This window comes from Magallana gigas, chromosome 6 (assembly GCF_963853765.1).
Source record: "Magallana gigas chromosome 6, xbMagGiga1.1, whole genome shotgun sequence".
Classification (NCBI taxonomy): domain Eukaryota; kingdom Metazoa; phylum Mollusca; class Bivalvia; order Ostreida; family Ostreidae; genus Magallana; species Magallana gigas.
The window spans coordinates 55,820,320-55,835,756 of NC_088858.1; the positions used below are offsets into that span (position 1 = coordinate 55,820,320).

Sequence of the window (15,437 nt, forward strand, 5' to 3'; positions counted from 1 at the left end):
ATGGCCACATAGAAACTATATATTAGAATTTATAAGATTGTATTTTGTACTTTAACAGTTGCGGGCGATAAACTAATTGTATTGTTTTAATGTCCAAAGTGTACTAATTTTAAATTGTGAAATTCATTGCAATGAAACAGAAGTTAAGACTTTTTTGGGGTGATGCAAATATGGTCATATGACCGTATAGTGGACCTGTATCTTTTGTTATGGTAATTGTTGGTTGTCTTCTGATAAAAAGAAGACGGTACATTTTCTCTCAATGTTTGCCCTAAAATTCAAAAGTTGTTTAAACCTCATAAAAATACAAATATGCCATCTTGAACATGTGTGTATATTAAGTATCAAGTTACACACTTTTATCTTGTTTGAAAAATTAATTATGACTTCAAAATTTTGGCATATTTCTAAGAGATTTGGTCTAAAATGATAAAAAAAAATTGCACATTTTCTCATAGTCTCATGAAAAGCAAAATGTGTCCGCAGCCGTCTCCACAATTAAATTTGTTTATTTTTGTGATATTACATGATAAAGTTATTATGCGAGTTTCATCGTGGGCGACAGCTGCGGACATAATTTTTTTATTCAAAAACTACTAAGGAACTAGTGTATTCTGTTCATTTTTATAAAAACTACGGGAAAATACACTGTCTGTGACGTCACAACTAACATTGAAAAAGTTTAATCAGGTAACAATTTATAGATTTTTAATTTATTGGTATTCCTGTGTTAAGAAAAGTTACATTACAATTTCCTGTGATATTTTAAAACATTAATCTAAAACATGGCAAGATATGAAAAACTGTTCCTAGTTCTTCATATTTTTAATTCCATCTTAAAAACTACAAGATTAATTGTTATTTCGAAATATTGAATTAAATATGTGTTGTTCTATTTATTATTTCTATGTTCTAAAATCTACTTTCTTTTTATGCAGTGTATGCTTGTTGAAATAAAACACATGCAAGTTGTTGACATTATAAATGATACTGTGAATATTTTGAATGATTGACAATTAAATGCCTGTTAACAATTTTGGCCATTGTAGCTAGGTAGCTTTAATTGTTTTAAAAAATCAAATAATTCAACATAACGGTTGCCTCTCGCATTTATTTAACGAGGCCGGGTCTAATTTGTTCTGCCCTAGATTTTTGGATGAAACTTTTTACATGAATTTCTACTGATATAATTATTATTTTAAGATTAAAGAATAAGACATTTACCACACCGTTTGTTTAGGAGGTCATCTCAAAGTGTGTTAATCTTTAACATAGGACCCTATGGGATTTTACTTGAAATGTATCAATTTTGCATATTTTTTACATTTTTTCAAAACTTCTGCCCTAGGGATTTCTTTTTCTGTTCTACATATAAATGTTATTGCTAAAAGGCATCTAATGGTCAAATAAAAAAAACCTTTTACCTCCTGGTTTGTTCCAGGGGTCTTATCAAAGTTGATTTTTATATGCCCAATTTCCCAGATTCGTCAGATAATGGCTATTTTTTATTTGACAAAAGCGGAAAAGGTGATCTAAATAGTATTCTTAAAACATTCAGACATATTTAAGAAATAAAAAAATATATAACATCACATATTAAGGGTCATTGATATAAAATACATGGTTACTGTCTGAAATATATGAATTTAGCTATATTTAGGCGGGTTAAGAAAACGTGACAGAAGGCTAGGCTTGCTGAACACTCTTCTCATTTTCGACCCGAGCCCAAATATAGCTTATACTTCGAGACATTTATGTTTATTCCACAATATAACATTATTTTTACGCATCAAACGAGATATTTTCAACAATTTTCGCTAAATATCTGCAGTTGAAACTATCACGCCATGGCGTCAACCAAGCAAAAAGATGACGTCACAATACAAATGAAACGCTGTGCGAAAGCGTGCGTACTCGTTCTGTACTCGGCCTCGTTAATGTTAAAATACCTTTGTTGTTAGCGTTCTATATAAAACTACCATACACATGTAGTTAATTACGAAATTCGTTCAGCAGTTTTTTTTCTAACGCATGTAAAGCGCACATGTACGACATTATTCTGTATTTTTTTTCTGCCTTGCCTGTTATAAATAGAATTTTGCAAACATCTAAGTTTTTTCTTCTAAGAAAATCTATTAGAGTTTTAAATTAATGCCATCTTCGATATTGCTTTAAAATTGAACATTTTTTAAAATACTGTTTACAGAAAATTTTTTGTGTTTAACTCATTTGAGCTAACGTTTACTTAGATAGTTTAAATTATTAATGACTGGGCATTGAGCTCTAGCGATATATGTTTGTGTTTTTTATACTATAAGGTTTTTCATTTGCACAGTTTAAGAAGATTTCGCATAGTATATTTAAGCATTGAATCATTATTTTTGAACGATAGTCTCATAACTGCAGCGGTGTGTGCATACATATTGAGTAACGCGCTAATGCTTATACTTATATTCTTGTCATGTCTGCAAATGTGATTTTTATCTTAAAAATCCTATTTTATCTTAAGTGTAAGTTTGTACAAATGGAAAAGCCACTGTAACAGCCACAAGCGTTAATTTTGATTTTCGCTTGTGACGTTGCATTTTACAGAATTCAATGTTTTTGATGTCTTAATAAACTCGACTTGTTAACCTTTCGGTTTAATTTTTACAATGGAAAAAGGATATTGAGCTTGACCAACTTGTGTCTTGTTTTAATTAACGTTGAAATGACAGCTAACATTGACTATCTCATTGTTTAGTATTTTATTTGCACATTTTAAAAAGAGTTTGTAAAATGCATATTAAGAAATGAAAATATAAAAACATTACATTTGTTACTAACTTTTATACATTTTTATTTACTTAAAATAAAATACGCACTATACTATCATTTATCTTCGATCTGTTTTTTCATGCTGTGAAATTTATAATAACGTCCATGTTATCAATGGGCAATAATTTAGAATCTTTGAAAAATTGTTGGAACTTTTACATCGTCTAAAAACCGTTTGGTAAGAAAAGTTGAAAGTTTTGTGGAAGCTTGTCTGGTTGTAAAGAATTATTTGAAATTGTAGATTAAAGCTTGTGATCTGCTTTTTCATGCGGGAAATTATAGAATAACGTCCGTGTTACCAAAGGGCGATAATTTAGAATCTTCTAACAAGAGGCCCAAGGGCCACATCGCTCACCTGAGCAACAATTGCCTTAATTCTGATCAAATTAGCATTACATTATCAAAATATCTTGACAACTAAGTACAATAGATCTTGCTAAAGAAAATTGAAAATCTGCCTCTTTTTTGGTAAATACCAAGCCCTTTTTGCTGTTGTACCTGTAAGAAGATTTTTCTCTATTCCTATATACCCCCCCCCCCCTCATTTCGTGGCCCCATATTTCTCTAGGGAATCATGGTTTCATCAAACTTAAATCTGCATAACCTGTGCTTTCACACTAAGTACTGAGTTTTGGACCGTAAACTTTCCCAGAATATTTTTAAAGATTTTTTCTATATTTTCCTATGTAAAAATTCAAACCGCCATCACGGCCCCGCCCTATCACTAGGGATTGTGATTTTGAAACTTGAATTTACACTACCCGAGGATGATTCTACACAAGTTTCAGCTTTTTCTGGCCAAATAGTCTTTAAAAAGATTTTTAAAGATTTTCTCTATATATTCCTATGTAAAAATTCATCCCCCATTGTGGCCTCACCATAGCCCTGGACTATTATTTAAACAAACTTGAATCTATACGATCTGGGGATGCTTCCACTCAAATTTGGGCTTTCCTTTAAAAATTTATCCCCCATTGTGGCCCCGCCCTACCCCCAGGGACCATTATTTGAACAAACTTGAATCTACATTATCTGAGCATGGTTACACGCCAATTTGAGCTTTCTTGGCCAAATAGTTTTTAAAAGAAATTTTTTAAAAGATTTTCTCTATATATTCCCGTATAAAAATGTATCCCCTAATTGTGGCCCCACCCTACGCCCGGGGACCATGATTTGAACAGGTAGTGTAGATTCAAGTTTGTTCAAATCATGGTCTCCGAGAATACAGCAAGGAAGAATTTCGAGGGACTAGAACTCACAACAACACTTTAGGTAGTTTGAAACGAGAACAAAATGGCGCAAAAAAGGAGCAGGTAGAGATTACCGTATTGTTGAATACAATTCTGAATATTATCAGGATAATTTCTATTCATGAATTACTGATTCCTCTCCGTTGTGATTTGCATGACTTTGCCCTGATTATTTACTAATTTGACTTTAATGTATTCACCCAATATGTCCCGTTTGGGTTTTAGCATTTTGGGTATCTGAATGTGAACTTGCTCGTACAAATGTATTTTAGGCATTCGTTAAGGGTATTGTTTACTCAAAGTTTGGGTTCTCAATTTCGGATTGTTATAAAGTTCATTGTCATGAGTAAAATTTGTTCTAAACACAAAAAAGTATCTATGAGATGAATTATTATAGACATAACATTTGATATTTCTACTATATTGTGGAATTAGGCTCAAACAAATATAGACTTTTAGCCAAACAGGAAATTCGAACTAAATTTTGTAGATTTTTTTTTCCGCTAAAACATTTTTGCAATACGTTAATATTAAAAGTAAAGATTTTATAAATTAGTCTATATAGTTATGCATATTTTCTGTTGGTTTTACTTTACTTATTCATTAAGATTATTGTATGACACGAATTGCAAAAATATTGAAAAATGCTTGAAACCGATAAAAAACACCATAGCTCAAAATTTTGATCATTGACCTTGTATAAATTGTATGCCTATAAAAATAAGGTCAATATAAGTAGTTTAATACTATAAAAGTTTTTGTATCATCATCATTCAATTTTTTGTAGCATTGGATCAAAAATGGGTAAGGGTTTGAAAACTGAAAGAGGAAATTTGGACTGGAATATTTTTTTAAATTGTTTGCTGAAATTTTAATGTTTTGCATCTATTTAGTGTCACTATCACTCATAAACTGTAACAGTTACACAATGAAGAAAATCTCAATCGTAGTGTAAAAATTTATTGGATTTTTCTTGATTTTGAAAATATATGGAAAGAAAAAAATAACACTACTATCTATAAGGTCTATAACAAACAATAGAAGGCTTTTCATTATCATCAGTGGATTTTATTTTCATTTTGAGTAAACGTCATCCTTTAGGATTTTGACGTGCGGCTTATGAATATTGTTTGAGAAGGGAGTATAGTCTATCCCAAGATATTTTTTGCCACATATATTCTTGAATTATTCGATATATATGAATACCTCTAGGTTCAAACAATCTTCATTCAATAGTATGAACAAATCCTAAAATTTTCTTTTTTAGACGACCCCTCTTGTTTGTCAGGTTTCAATACAGGACTAAAATAATGTCTACGCTGATTTTCCATTGCTAAAGACATGAAGTTACCCGGATGATAACGTTTAAAAAAATTGTCCGACGTATTCTGAATGACTTCCGAATAGAGAAAAGATGTCAGTATTCCCAATAATAGATCTCCATATGAAATCTGATTTCGTTCCTGTGAATTTTAACGAGGGAAAATGACAATGTCTAATTAGAGTTATTTTGGAAATTTTCCCTTCCATTAATTTAAATTAGACTTCTTTCATAGGTATGTGTATTTTTATAAAAATGGTCCAAATGTGCAGAAAAAAATTACATAAAACTAGGATAAATCGTAGGTTTTCAAGGCACGACTTACTTGGTTACTACCAATTTTACGCAAAATATTCCAAAATTGTCTTCTTTTTTTTTATCTGCGCCAATCTGTTTTAACATGGTTTCAACCATATATATATATATATATATATATATATATATATATATATATATATATATATATATATATATATATATATATATAAGCACTAAAAATAACTAACAACACGGACAATAAAATAAAATATTGTCAAATCGGGACAACCCGTCCCTTCTTCAGGACAACAAAATTAAAACTGAAAGAAGAAAGCCATCTACAAAACTAGCACTAAACTAAAAACTGAATAATATACATGTATATGAAACACCGGATTGGAACGTGGCAACTACATCATTGTATTAAAGATCATAAGCCCGAGAAAGAAAAATCCCGTCCTACGCAGTGGACGGTCTGTGTAGAAGTGCTGAAAGATAACGTGTTTGTGGACGGTTGACATACAAGTCCAGGATCGTTACGGATTTCACACATTTCACGGATGAACTCGACAAAAAAGGAAAATGGAGGGAATGCTACATCATTCCGTTTTTTATATCCAGCTGCTTGAGAGGTCCACTTGTCTTGTAGAGATATGGGTAGTTTGGCAACTATGGGTAGTACTCCAGTAGATGAATTGAAGTAGCTCAGACAAATTTCGTATTTTGGATTAGTCATCGCCGATTCAATTTCGGTGAGAATGTCCACGAGATCATACAATTTGGCATGATCTTTATTTGTGAGGGTTGGGAACGAGTGTAGTTTCTGTTTTAGAGCATGTTCCACCATCTCAGGTCTCCCATATTTATCGTTCAGTCTATCCCAAATACGCTTTACACCTAGGCTAGGATTGTGGGTGTTTGCGGAGCGCAGTGTGCGTGCAAACTTTGACGACTCTGGACCCAACCATTTCACAAGTAGATCCATTTCCTCAAACTCTGTGACACCAAGTTCTAGAATAACACTCCGGAATGAAGAACTCCAAGAATTGAAATTTTCTGGACGATCATCAAAGTTGGTGAATCTTGTGAGTAGAAAATCCTTGCGTAGCAAAAACTTTGAAAAGTCGGCCATTGTCGAAGTGTTGTCGGTCCGTGGTGGTACTAGATTTGGAGCGGTAATTACATGAGGCAATGAATTTGTAGTAACACAAACTTGACGCATTGAATTCGAGGGAACGAACACTTGAGAAGTTGCATTCAATGTAGCACTCCGTTGATCAACTGAATTTGGAACACGCATCTGAGGCACTGAATTTGAAGGAACACTCACTTGAGACACTGAATTTAAAGGGACATTCACTTGAGACTCTGAATTTTGAGAAGCACAAACTTGAGGCACTGAAATCGAGGTAGAACAAACTGGATTCACTGAATTAGAAGGCGCACACAATTGATGCATTTGATGAATTGGAATTGACGGAACACAACCTTGATTAACTGCATTTAGATATCCCGGATGTCGGCCATCCGCCTCTGGATGTTGAACACTGATTGGTGGATTCTGTTCAAAATATGGTTGATTTTGTTGAATGTGGTCATCTTCGGTATTTGATGGGTTATGGTCGTGTTTGAGGATAAACGCACTCGTCATCTGTTCCCTTGAGTAGATCGGAAGATCAATCTTTTCTTCTTCTGTGAAGTCCGCTTCTGCTGAGATGATTTCTTTCTCCTGTCTGACGATACTAATTTTTGCTTCGATATCAGTTTTTTGTTTTAAAAGCTCACCTTCTTTCTTGATCAGTTCTAGTTTCGCCCTTTCAGCTTGCGCTTTAGCTCTTTGAAAACTTGATACATTAGACGACACATGACTTAGTGTTTCAAGGAGTTCAAATTTGGTTTCCTTCAAATCATCACTTGTTCTTTTTACAATTGAAAAACACTTGTTCATTGAAACTTCTAATTCATTTAACAAGTTGACTGCCTCCTCTGTATTTTGAGAAAGTAGATATTTCTTATAGTCTTCGCTAGCGATACAGAAATCTTTGAATTTCACAGAAATTAAACGTTCTACTTCTCTTATTTTGTGGAAGTCCTTTGCGCATGTTCCAGATGTTACAAGAGCATCCTCCACTTCCGCCCAGGTTTCATCGGTTTTTCTTTTCAGCTTTTCACACTGTTCGTTGAAGATGGCGAGGCCTTTGGGTGTGAGTTTCCGTATCCGTCGATCCGCAGCAGACATGCCAAACGAATTCACTAATTTTTTACTATTCTGCCTGGTGCAGACAGATAGCTAACCTTGCACAACGCACAACGTAAACAAAAGTCACACGGGTTTCATAGTTTATTTTGTATGGAAAACGTTGCCGTCGTGAATAATATTGGTAAAAAACTACAACAAATAGAAATAACAAATTACTAAATAGGAAAATATAGAACCTTACTTCATACATAGAAAAAATATGTAAATTACTTTAAAGACCATAATGGCGTGCCATACTTTTGAGAATGTTTTATCTGCATAATAAAATTGTCATCTGTAACTAAACTTCAAAAATACAATTACATACTGACAGATTTAAGCAATTACTTCAATAAAAAAGACTTACTTAGTGGCTCGAGGCACGCATCTAACCAGATTGAAGACGATAGACAAAGTGAGACCGGACTGGTCAGTAAGGCTGACAGGAAGTGAGTGATTGACCAGATATACGTTGTAGTTAACTTGTACCAAAAAGGATTACCGGATATACTAAACTCAGAGTGGTTAACTTGTACAAAAATATTTCTGAAGAATTTAAATTTTAAACTATAGACAGCACACGAATTAATTTGCTAACAAGGGGTTGCTGTAATTGAGTTTTACTAGTAAGATAATTCGTAATGAAGGTCTGTAGGGGAGACAGGATCAGTAAATGACCACATAAATATACGCAAAAGTGTAAAAACTAATAAGAGCTAAATAAAGAACAAAAAATGGATAAAAAAACAATTAAAAAAAACAAAATAATGTCAAGAGCACACAGTGTCCTTACAGATTTCACGATTTTCAGAACAGTCATCCAGGATCTTAAGGCTTGGTACCCGAGACGTAGCATCTCGACAGGCTTGTAGAAAGTCGCCATAATCTCTCAGAGCCTGCGACTACCCTTCTGAGACTTTGGGTCAGTTTTCTAGTCTCTTTCGAAACGCTTTCTGTATAACAAATGGGTGACCATACCGGTTTTGGAGGACTTTTCTGGCGTTTTCATATACAGAGCCGCTTCCGCTGTAGAAGAATTCGTCAATGGCCTGCAATGCTTCACCTGCAACGTATCTTTTCTGATAAAAAAATCTGACTTGCTCTGGAATGCCTTAACGTTCTATCAATGCACGAAAGACTGTCTTCCATTCTACAAATCTTTGTGAATCCTGTAAACGCAGACGTCTCCGGTATGGGGAGTCTATTGAGATTCATTGAGTCTGCGAACACTCTTGCTAAAGGCTCACAGGCGTAACGACAGGTAGACGTAAGGTTGGCTCACAGGCGTGACGACAGGCGCAACGTAAGGTTGTATCATAGGCGTGACGACGGGCACAACGGTAGGTTGGATCGTAGGCGTGACGACAGGCGAAATGGTAGGTTGGCTCGTAGGCGTGACAACAGGCGCCACAGTGGGATGGATCGTAGGCATGACGACAGGCAAAACAGTTGAATTGCTACTAGTGGCTCCAGCGACGTTCCCTCATCCTTGCAGCAGATCAGAGTAGGCGTGAAGTTTTGCTTCCCAAATCGCTACTGACTTCTCCACTTGTAGTTTTCTAACTTCAAGTTATTTGGCTTCAAGTAGTTGTCGTTGCTGTTCTTGCAGTGCCTGAAACTTCATTTGGTTCTCTTCCTCTCTCTTTATGGACTCAAGCTCTACCTTCTTAGATGTTGGATCTGCAACAGCGTCAATATATTTGGTGGACAGTAGGGAGTCGCTCTCTGAGACACTAGATAAGGTCAAGTCACAAAATACGAATCTTGTATATTTGTTGTTTCTTAGATTGAATGCACTGTCTCCTAACCCAGAAATCTTCTCGTTTATTGCACTGATCAAGTCTTTAGAAATAGCGACACAGGCATCAACCTTGCGAACAATGCCTTGAGGAGGAGCGCCAGAAGCGCTACGGAAATGTTCAAAGGCTTGTAAGACATCTCGTTCTAACTTGGTTATATTGTCAATCATGTCACCAAGCACTTTAATTTTTCGTTTCACTCTGTCTTCATTGTTCGCCGATATTCCTTGACCATCAGCTTCCATCTGTCAAAAACAATAAACACCTCTTCTCACGTTTCGCTGCTTCTTGCTCCATGTATTACGTCATCCTGTCAGTGAGCTTACATTCAGGGCTTGTCTTTCTCTGTTTAACTTGGACCTCGTCCATATTTACTGAATGATCAGAGTCAGCATCTGGTTCTTCGTATCCTTCATTAGACGTTGTGCCATTGGCTCTCTCCTCAATACCGGGCGTTGTACCAACCAGTGTCGTTTCACAACTCACGAATGACATCTTTATGTGAAATAAAATCAAGGTCGTAATGCAGACAAGTTCTTACTGTAGCTGGCTTGGTCATCAAATCGAATCTAGTCTTTCATACTGATGAAGATTTTTATTCAATATTGGTTCTTCAACGTAAGAACTGTAAACAATACAAAGTTAATTAGTAAGTACATCAGAGCCATGCATTAATTTTATTCACTAATCAATGTCAATTAATAATCAAAATCATTACTGGTAGCAAAAGATAATATTACGTTGATATTTCACTGATACATGTAAACAAACTTAGCGCTTTACCTAACTCTACTGTACAAAGGAGAATAACTCTAAGTTACAAATGACACATAATTCTAAATGTGCAACAAATAATTCCACTAGTAGCAAATTAGGTAGTTAATGCTCCAAATACAGAGTAATCGTTATGTCTACATTCAATATATGCATATAAACAAGATAAAGGACGTTAACGATACAGTAGGCTTAAATATATATGCATATAATTGTAAAATACCTTGTTCTCCTGACTAAGTCGCTAAGTGATACAGCGTTTGTTTATCGTCCTCGTTACACAATGTGCACAGAGATGCTGGGCGGAAGTTACATAATACACTTAATTTTACCGGACCCAAAACATTGAAAAATTGCCCCGCTGGAATTAATTCCGTAATATCATACATACATATACCAGCAATAGATAAAATTGTGAATAAAGGTTATTTTTACATTTAAAATTTTGACGAAATTAAAACATTTATATTTGTACTTAAAATATTATATCATATTGATATGCATCGTAATTGATCCAATTTCAAGATTGTCAATTTTATATTAAATATCCTTAGCAAATACTATTCATTAGTTGCCAGTGGTGTTCTGTATGTATAATTTTGACTTTATTGAATTTGACTTCGTTCAAATTGTAAAGTTTATGCTTTATTAAAATGCAATACTGCTTTTAAATTGCTTTAATATCAAGATTTCATAATTATGTAGAGAATTACAAAAACTAAAGAAAACATGTAAAATGGTCAATGATTCGAAACTTGTTATCCAAATCGCATACAGTCTTCCATTATACAGGAAAGATATTTCAAATTTAAAATTCTGAAAAAAAAGTTCATTACAGTCATCTACAACCTATGTGACTTTTTTGATTGATTTACACGGATTGGTAAAATTAAAAGCAATTTTTTTATATAGAAAATATTTCGTTTAGGGAAGTCTTGTATTGCACTTTCATGCATCAATTTTGATTGATCAACATACAACGGTGCATTATAAATGAATATTTAATACAGAAAAATATACTGCGTTTTTATCAAAATTCAGAGAACTATTTAATTGCAATTCCCTTCACCAAGTTTGATTGATTTACCCGGAATTTTACATTATGAAATGAATATTTTATACCTAAAACATAATTTTGATTTACTTGAAATTCTGAGAACTCGTTTATTGCAACTCCCTGAAACAATTAAGATTGATTTACTCGGAAAGGTACAAAGGAAAACATTTAGAAAAAATTCATTGCAATTCCTTGCATCTTTTTTTGGATTAACATGGAATGGACTTCGTTGAATTCATCATCAATAATACGGACTTTATCGATTGTGGTTCATTTTAATTAATTTTTACATACTAGTACAATTATAAATGGATATTTTGTATATTAGATGTCGATTAGGCAATGGAATGTATCTGTTCTAATTGGCCACCCCTTACATTGCCCGACATTCCAGTTCTCATTTAGAATTTTAATGACATTAAACATTATTACATCAACCATAACGAACCGGAAAGATTGAACCGGAACCGGAAAAAAATGACGACGATTTCATTTTTAAATTTTGATATTGTAAAAATAAGCGCTTTAGATTAAAAAAATAAGAACACATCCCCCGATTCATATTGGTAACATTTTGCATTATTATACTTTCATGTTAAATACTGAAATCTGATTGGTTTAGACGCAGTTGATAATCCGTTCTATTACCCTCAGCGTTAGCAACACACTTGACAACGGGTAACACAACGAATTGTTTCATGCGCGTATATTATGCACGTACGGTTTGCAGTAGAATTCACGTCATTTTATCTTAAAGCAGTAAATATTTCTCTAAAATTTAGACATTCAGTGTAATAAAATAAATAGTGCCTGTTTTGGAGGATAACAGTTGAAATTGACACCCCTCGAAAACCATTGTCAACCTCCGCTTCACGTCAGTTGACAATGGTTTTCGAGGGGTGTCAATTTCAACTGCTACCCTCCCAAAAAGGCACTATTTATATATTGTTATACTTTCATGTTTAATTCTGAAATCTGATTGGTTAAGACGCAGTTCATAATCCGTTCTAATACCCTCAGCGTTAGCAGTACAAATTGTTACATGCGCGAAAATAATGCGCGTACGGTTCGCTGTAGAATTCACGTTATTCCTATCTAGAAGCAGTAAAATTTTCTTAAAAATTAAGACATTCAGTATAACAAAATAAATAGTGCCTATTTGGGAGGATAACAGTTGAAATTGACACTCCTCGAAAACCATTGTCAACCTCCGCTTCGCGTCGGTTGACAATGGTTTTCTCGGGGTGTCAATTTCAACTGTTACCCTCCCAAACAGGCACTAATTATATAATGTTACATTCTGCGTTGATTTTAACTAAAAAAATATTAAAAATTCAATTTAAACTTATGATCGCTCAAAATTTTCCAAAATGTATTATGATACATGTAACTATGAATAATACACGAGTAATGAAGACCTTACCGATACTGGTACTCTATCAGAATGTTTTACTATGTACATCAAATTAGATACAGTTAAAATGTTTGCTTCCTTTAATCATCTCCTTCTCTCAAGTCATATTACACTAATCATATAAGACTTTTTCCGTACCGTATAAAGATACTCGAGGACCATTTATCAGCTAAATGAGTGAAACTGGCATTAAATATATATATATTTCTTTATTATTGAATATTCTATTATTTATTTATGTACCATTTACAGAACCGTATGAGTCTGCTATTGTTATTGTATTGATCAAGTTACCAGGGCCCTGTACTGTACATACTAGTAAGACACATTGGTGCGTAACTAACCTACATAAAACAATTTTTTTTTTGAAATTCTCATTGATTGTACAAAATCAAAAACCACTTGACATGTCCTAGAGTCTTTACCTCTAGCTGATCTTGATCGTCTGCCTTGGATGATTACCCAAAGAGCTTAAGAGATATGGTCGTCTGAGATTATATGATGTGCTACATTAACTAATTAATTTAAATATGATTATATAACTACTATGGACATCATTTTACAATACATATGTGACTATAAACACCCATGTCAAGTGATATAGACCGAAGACACAGAAAAGTGATATCAACCTCACAAGCTCAGTTAATATCGCTTTCATCAGTATCTTTTGATATGGGTCCTTTCTAATCACAAAACGACGTAAAAAATAAGTCCATAATTTAAAAGAAATACATAGTATTGTATTTTACAATTATTGCGGTTCAAATTCCCTTTTATATCAAAATTGTTTTGACGTGTGATATATAATAGTTTTACTAAAAACTGAAAAAACCTCAATTCAGAACTGGTTTATAGCCGTTTATTTACATAATTGACAATTTGGAGATGTGATTTATTTGATTCGGTAAAAATTTCCAAATGTGCAATATTGACATTTTTTCTTTTTTCTCATAGAAGCAGTGATATCCATTCTTGTTTACTACAGGGGTCATTTCTCTTCATGTTTAACCTGAAAAAATTTACCCAGTTGTCATTTTTCTTCAAAAATGTCCAATTATTCTACAGCGGGGGGGGGGGGGGGGGGTCACTATTCTAAAAATTCAAATAAAAATTTCATTTTGAAAAATGACCCCGGTCAATATATATTTTATGGGCGTCATTATTCTTCTTTACACCGACTTAAGTACACAAGCAACACACGATTTTTGTGTTTCAATAATTTATGAATGATCAAATACTTTTTGTACTATTGATGATCTATGAGTGCATTTTATGGTTATATAGAGATCTTGGGGCTGGAAGTTCCATTAAAACATAAAAATTGAATGAGTCTTTATCTTTTCCATGGTGAATGAATATCTCATGATTTTTTAAAAACTTCATGGCCTGTGCCGCAAAAAACTCTTTCAGAGCCATACATTACGTATGAAATTTTAAGTGCACGGTATTTGCATTTAATTGCCTTACTATTATTTTCTGCATCTCTGCATTCTGGAACACTGCTTTCAGTCGTAATTGGCTACTAGAATGCATAACCTCTGTTGTGTGATACAAAGCAGCAAAACGTAAACGAGTATTGCTATAAAGCCTACATTAACAGCAGCAAGTGCAGGTTCAGATGTGATCATAAATTCAAGAATCCCACTGTGTGGAGACAAAAAATAACTTTTAAACCGTTAGATTTTTGAAACTTATTATATGACATATGGATATTGAATAGAAAATTACCACATCGTATGCATCTTGCTTACAAATGTGACGTTTTTCACAGTGGATAACATTCAAAGAAAAGATAAAGAACGGATGAGTGAAAAGTTGTAGAATTCTATGAAACATCCGCTTTGAATTGTAAATGTAAAGCTAACATTCAGAAATAGAAAAAAACGAGAGATAAGTAAACAAAAAGAGTCCAAAACAGGTAAACACCAGAAGCCTAAAGGTGACCATAGGCGAAACATCAATTTTGCAAACCGTTGACAGACAGAACAAATTGGCAACGAGAGAGGGAGATGAAACACAAGGTGCGGGCGACTCCAGGGTGTGCCATTATACCTGCAATTCACCATCAATGTATCATTGTGTTGATTTTAGCTGGATGGCTGGCAACTGACAAAGGTAGATATATACAAATAATGAAAGGAGAGTAATGGTTTGTTTCATAAGATATTATTTGAACATATGTAGCTACTTTTAAAACGAGTTTCGGAAATTAAGACGGACAAGACCAGGACTCAAACCCCAGTCCCTTGAATATATCACGTCCGACGCAGCGAACGGTCTGTGTAGACTTTTACACAGACCGTCTGCTGCGTATGACGTGTGGGTTTTATTTTCTCTGAATTATGGTATTTAATACAAAGATTAAGTTGTCACGTTCAAATCCGCTGTTTTTTGGATTATTTAGATTTTTGTGTAGTTTTAGTTTTGTAGATTTTTTTCCCTTTTCTATGTAGTTTTTATTTTGTTGTCCTGAAGAAGGGACAGGTTGTCCCGAAAATTTGACAA

General features: G+C 33.8%; 1 protein-coding gene across 1 annotated transcript; it reads right to left on the minus strand.

The window, feature by feature from the left end:
• Positions 1–6,076: 6,076 nt before the first annotated feature.
• Positions 6,077–10,756, minus strand: LOC109618692 (uncharacterized). Its single transcript, XM_066088322.1, has 3 exons — positions 10,682–10,756; positions 8,253–10,309; positions 6,077–8,035 (listed from the first exon to the last, which is right to left on the minus strand). The coding sequence occupies exon 3, from the start codon at positions 7,883–7,885 to the stop codon at positions 6,077–6,079; it is 1,809 nt and encodes a 602-aa protein (XP_065944394.1). The 5' UTR covers positions 7,886–8,035; positions 8,253–10,309; positions 10,682–10,756.
• Between the last annotated feature and the right edge of the window lie 4,681 nt (positions 10,757–15,437).

Excerpts from the sequence above, each read along its gene's own strand:
- LOC109618692 (XM_066088322.1), bottom strand. The coding sequence starts at position 7,885 with ATGTCTGCTGCGGATCGACGGATACGGAAACTCACACCCAAAGGCCTC.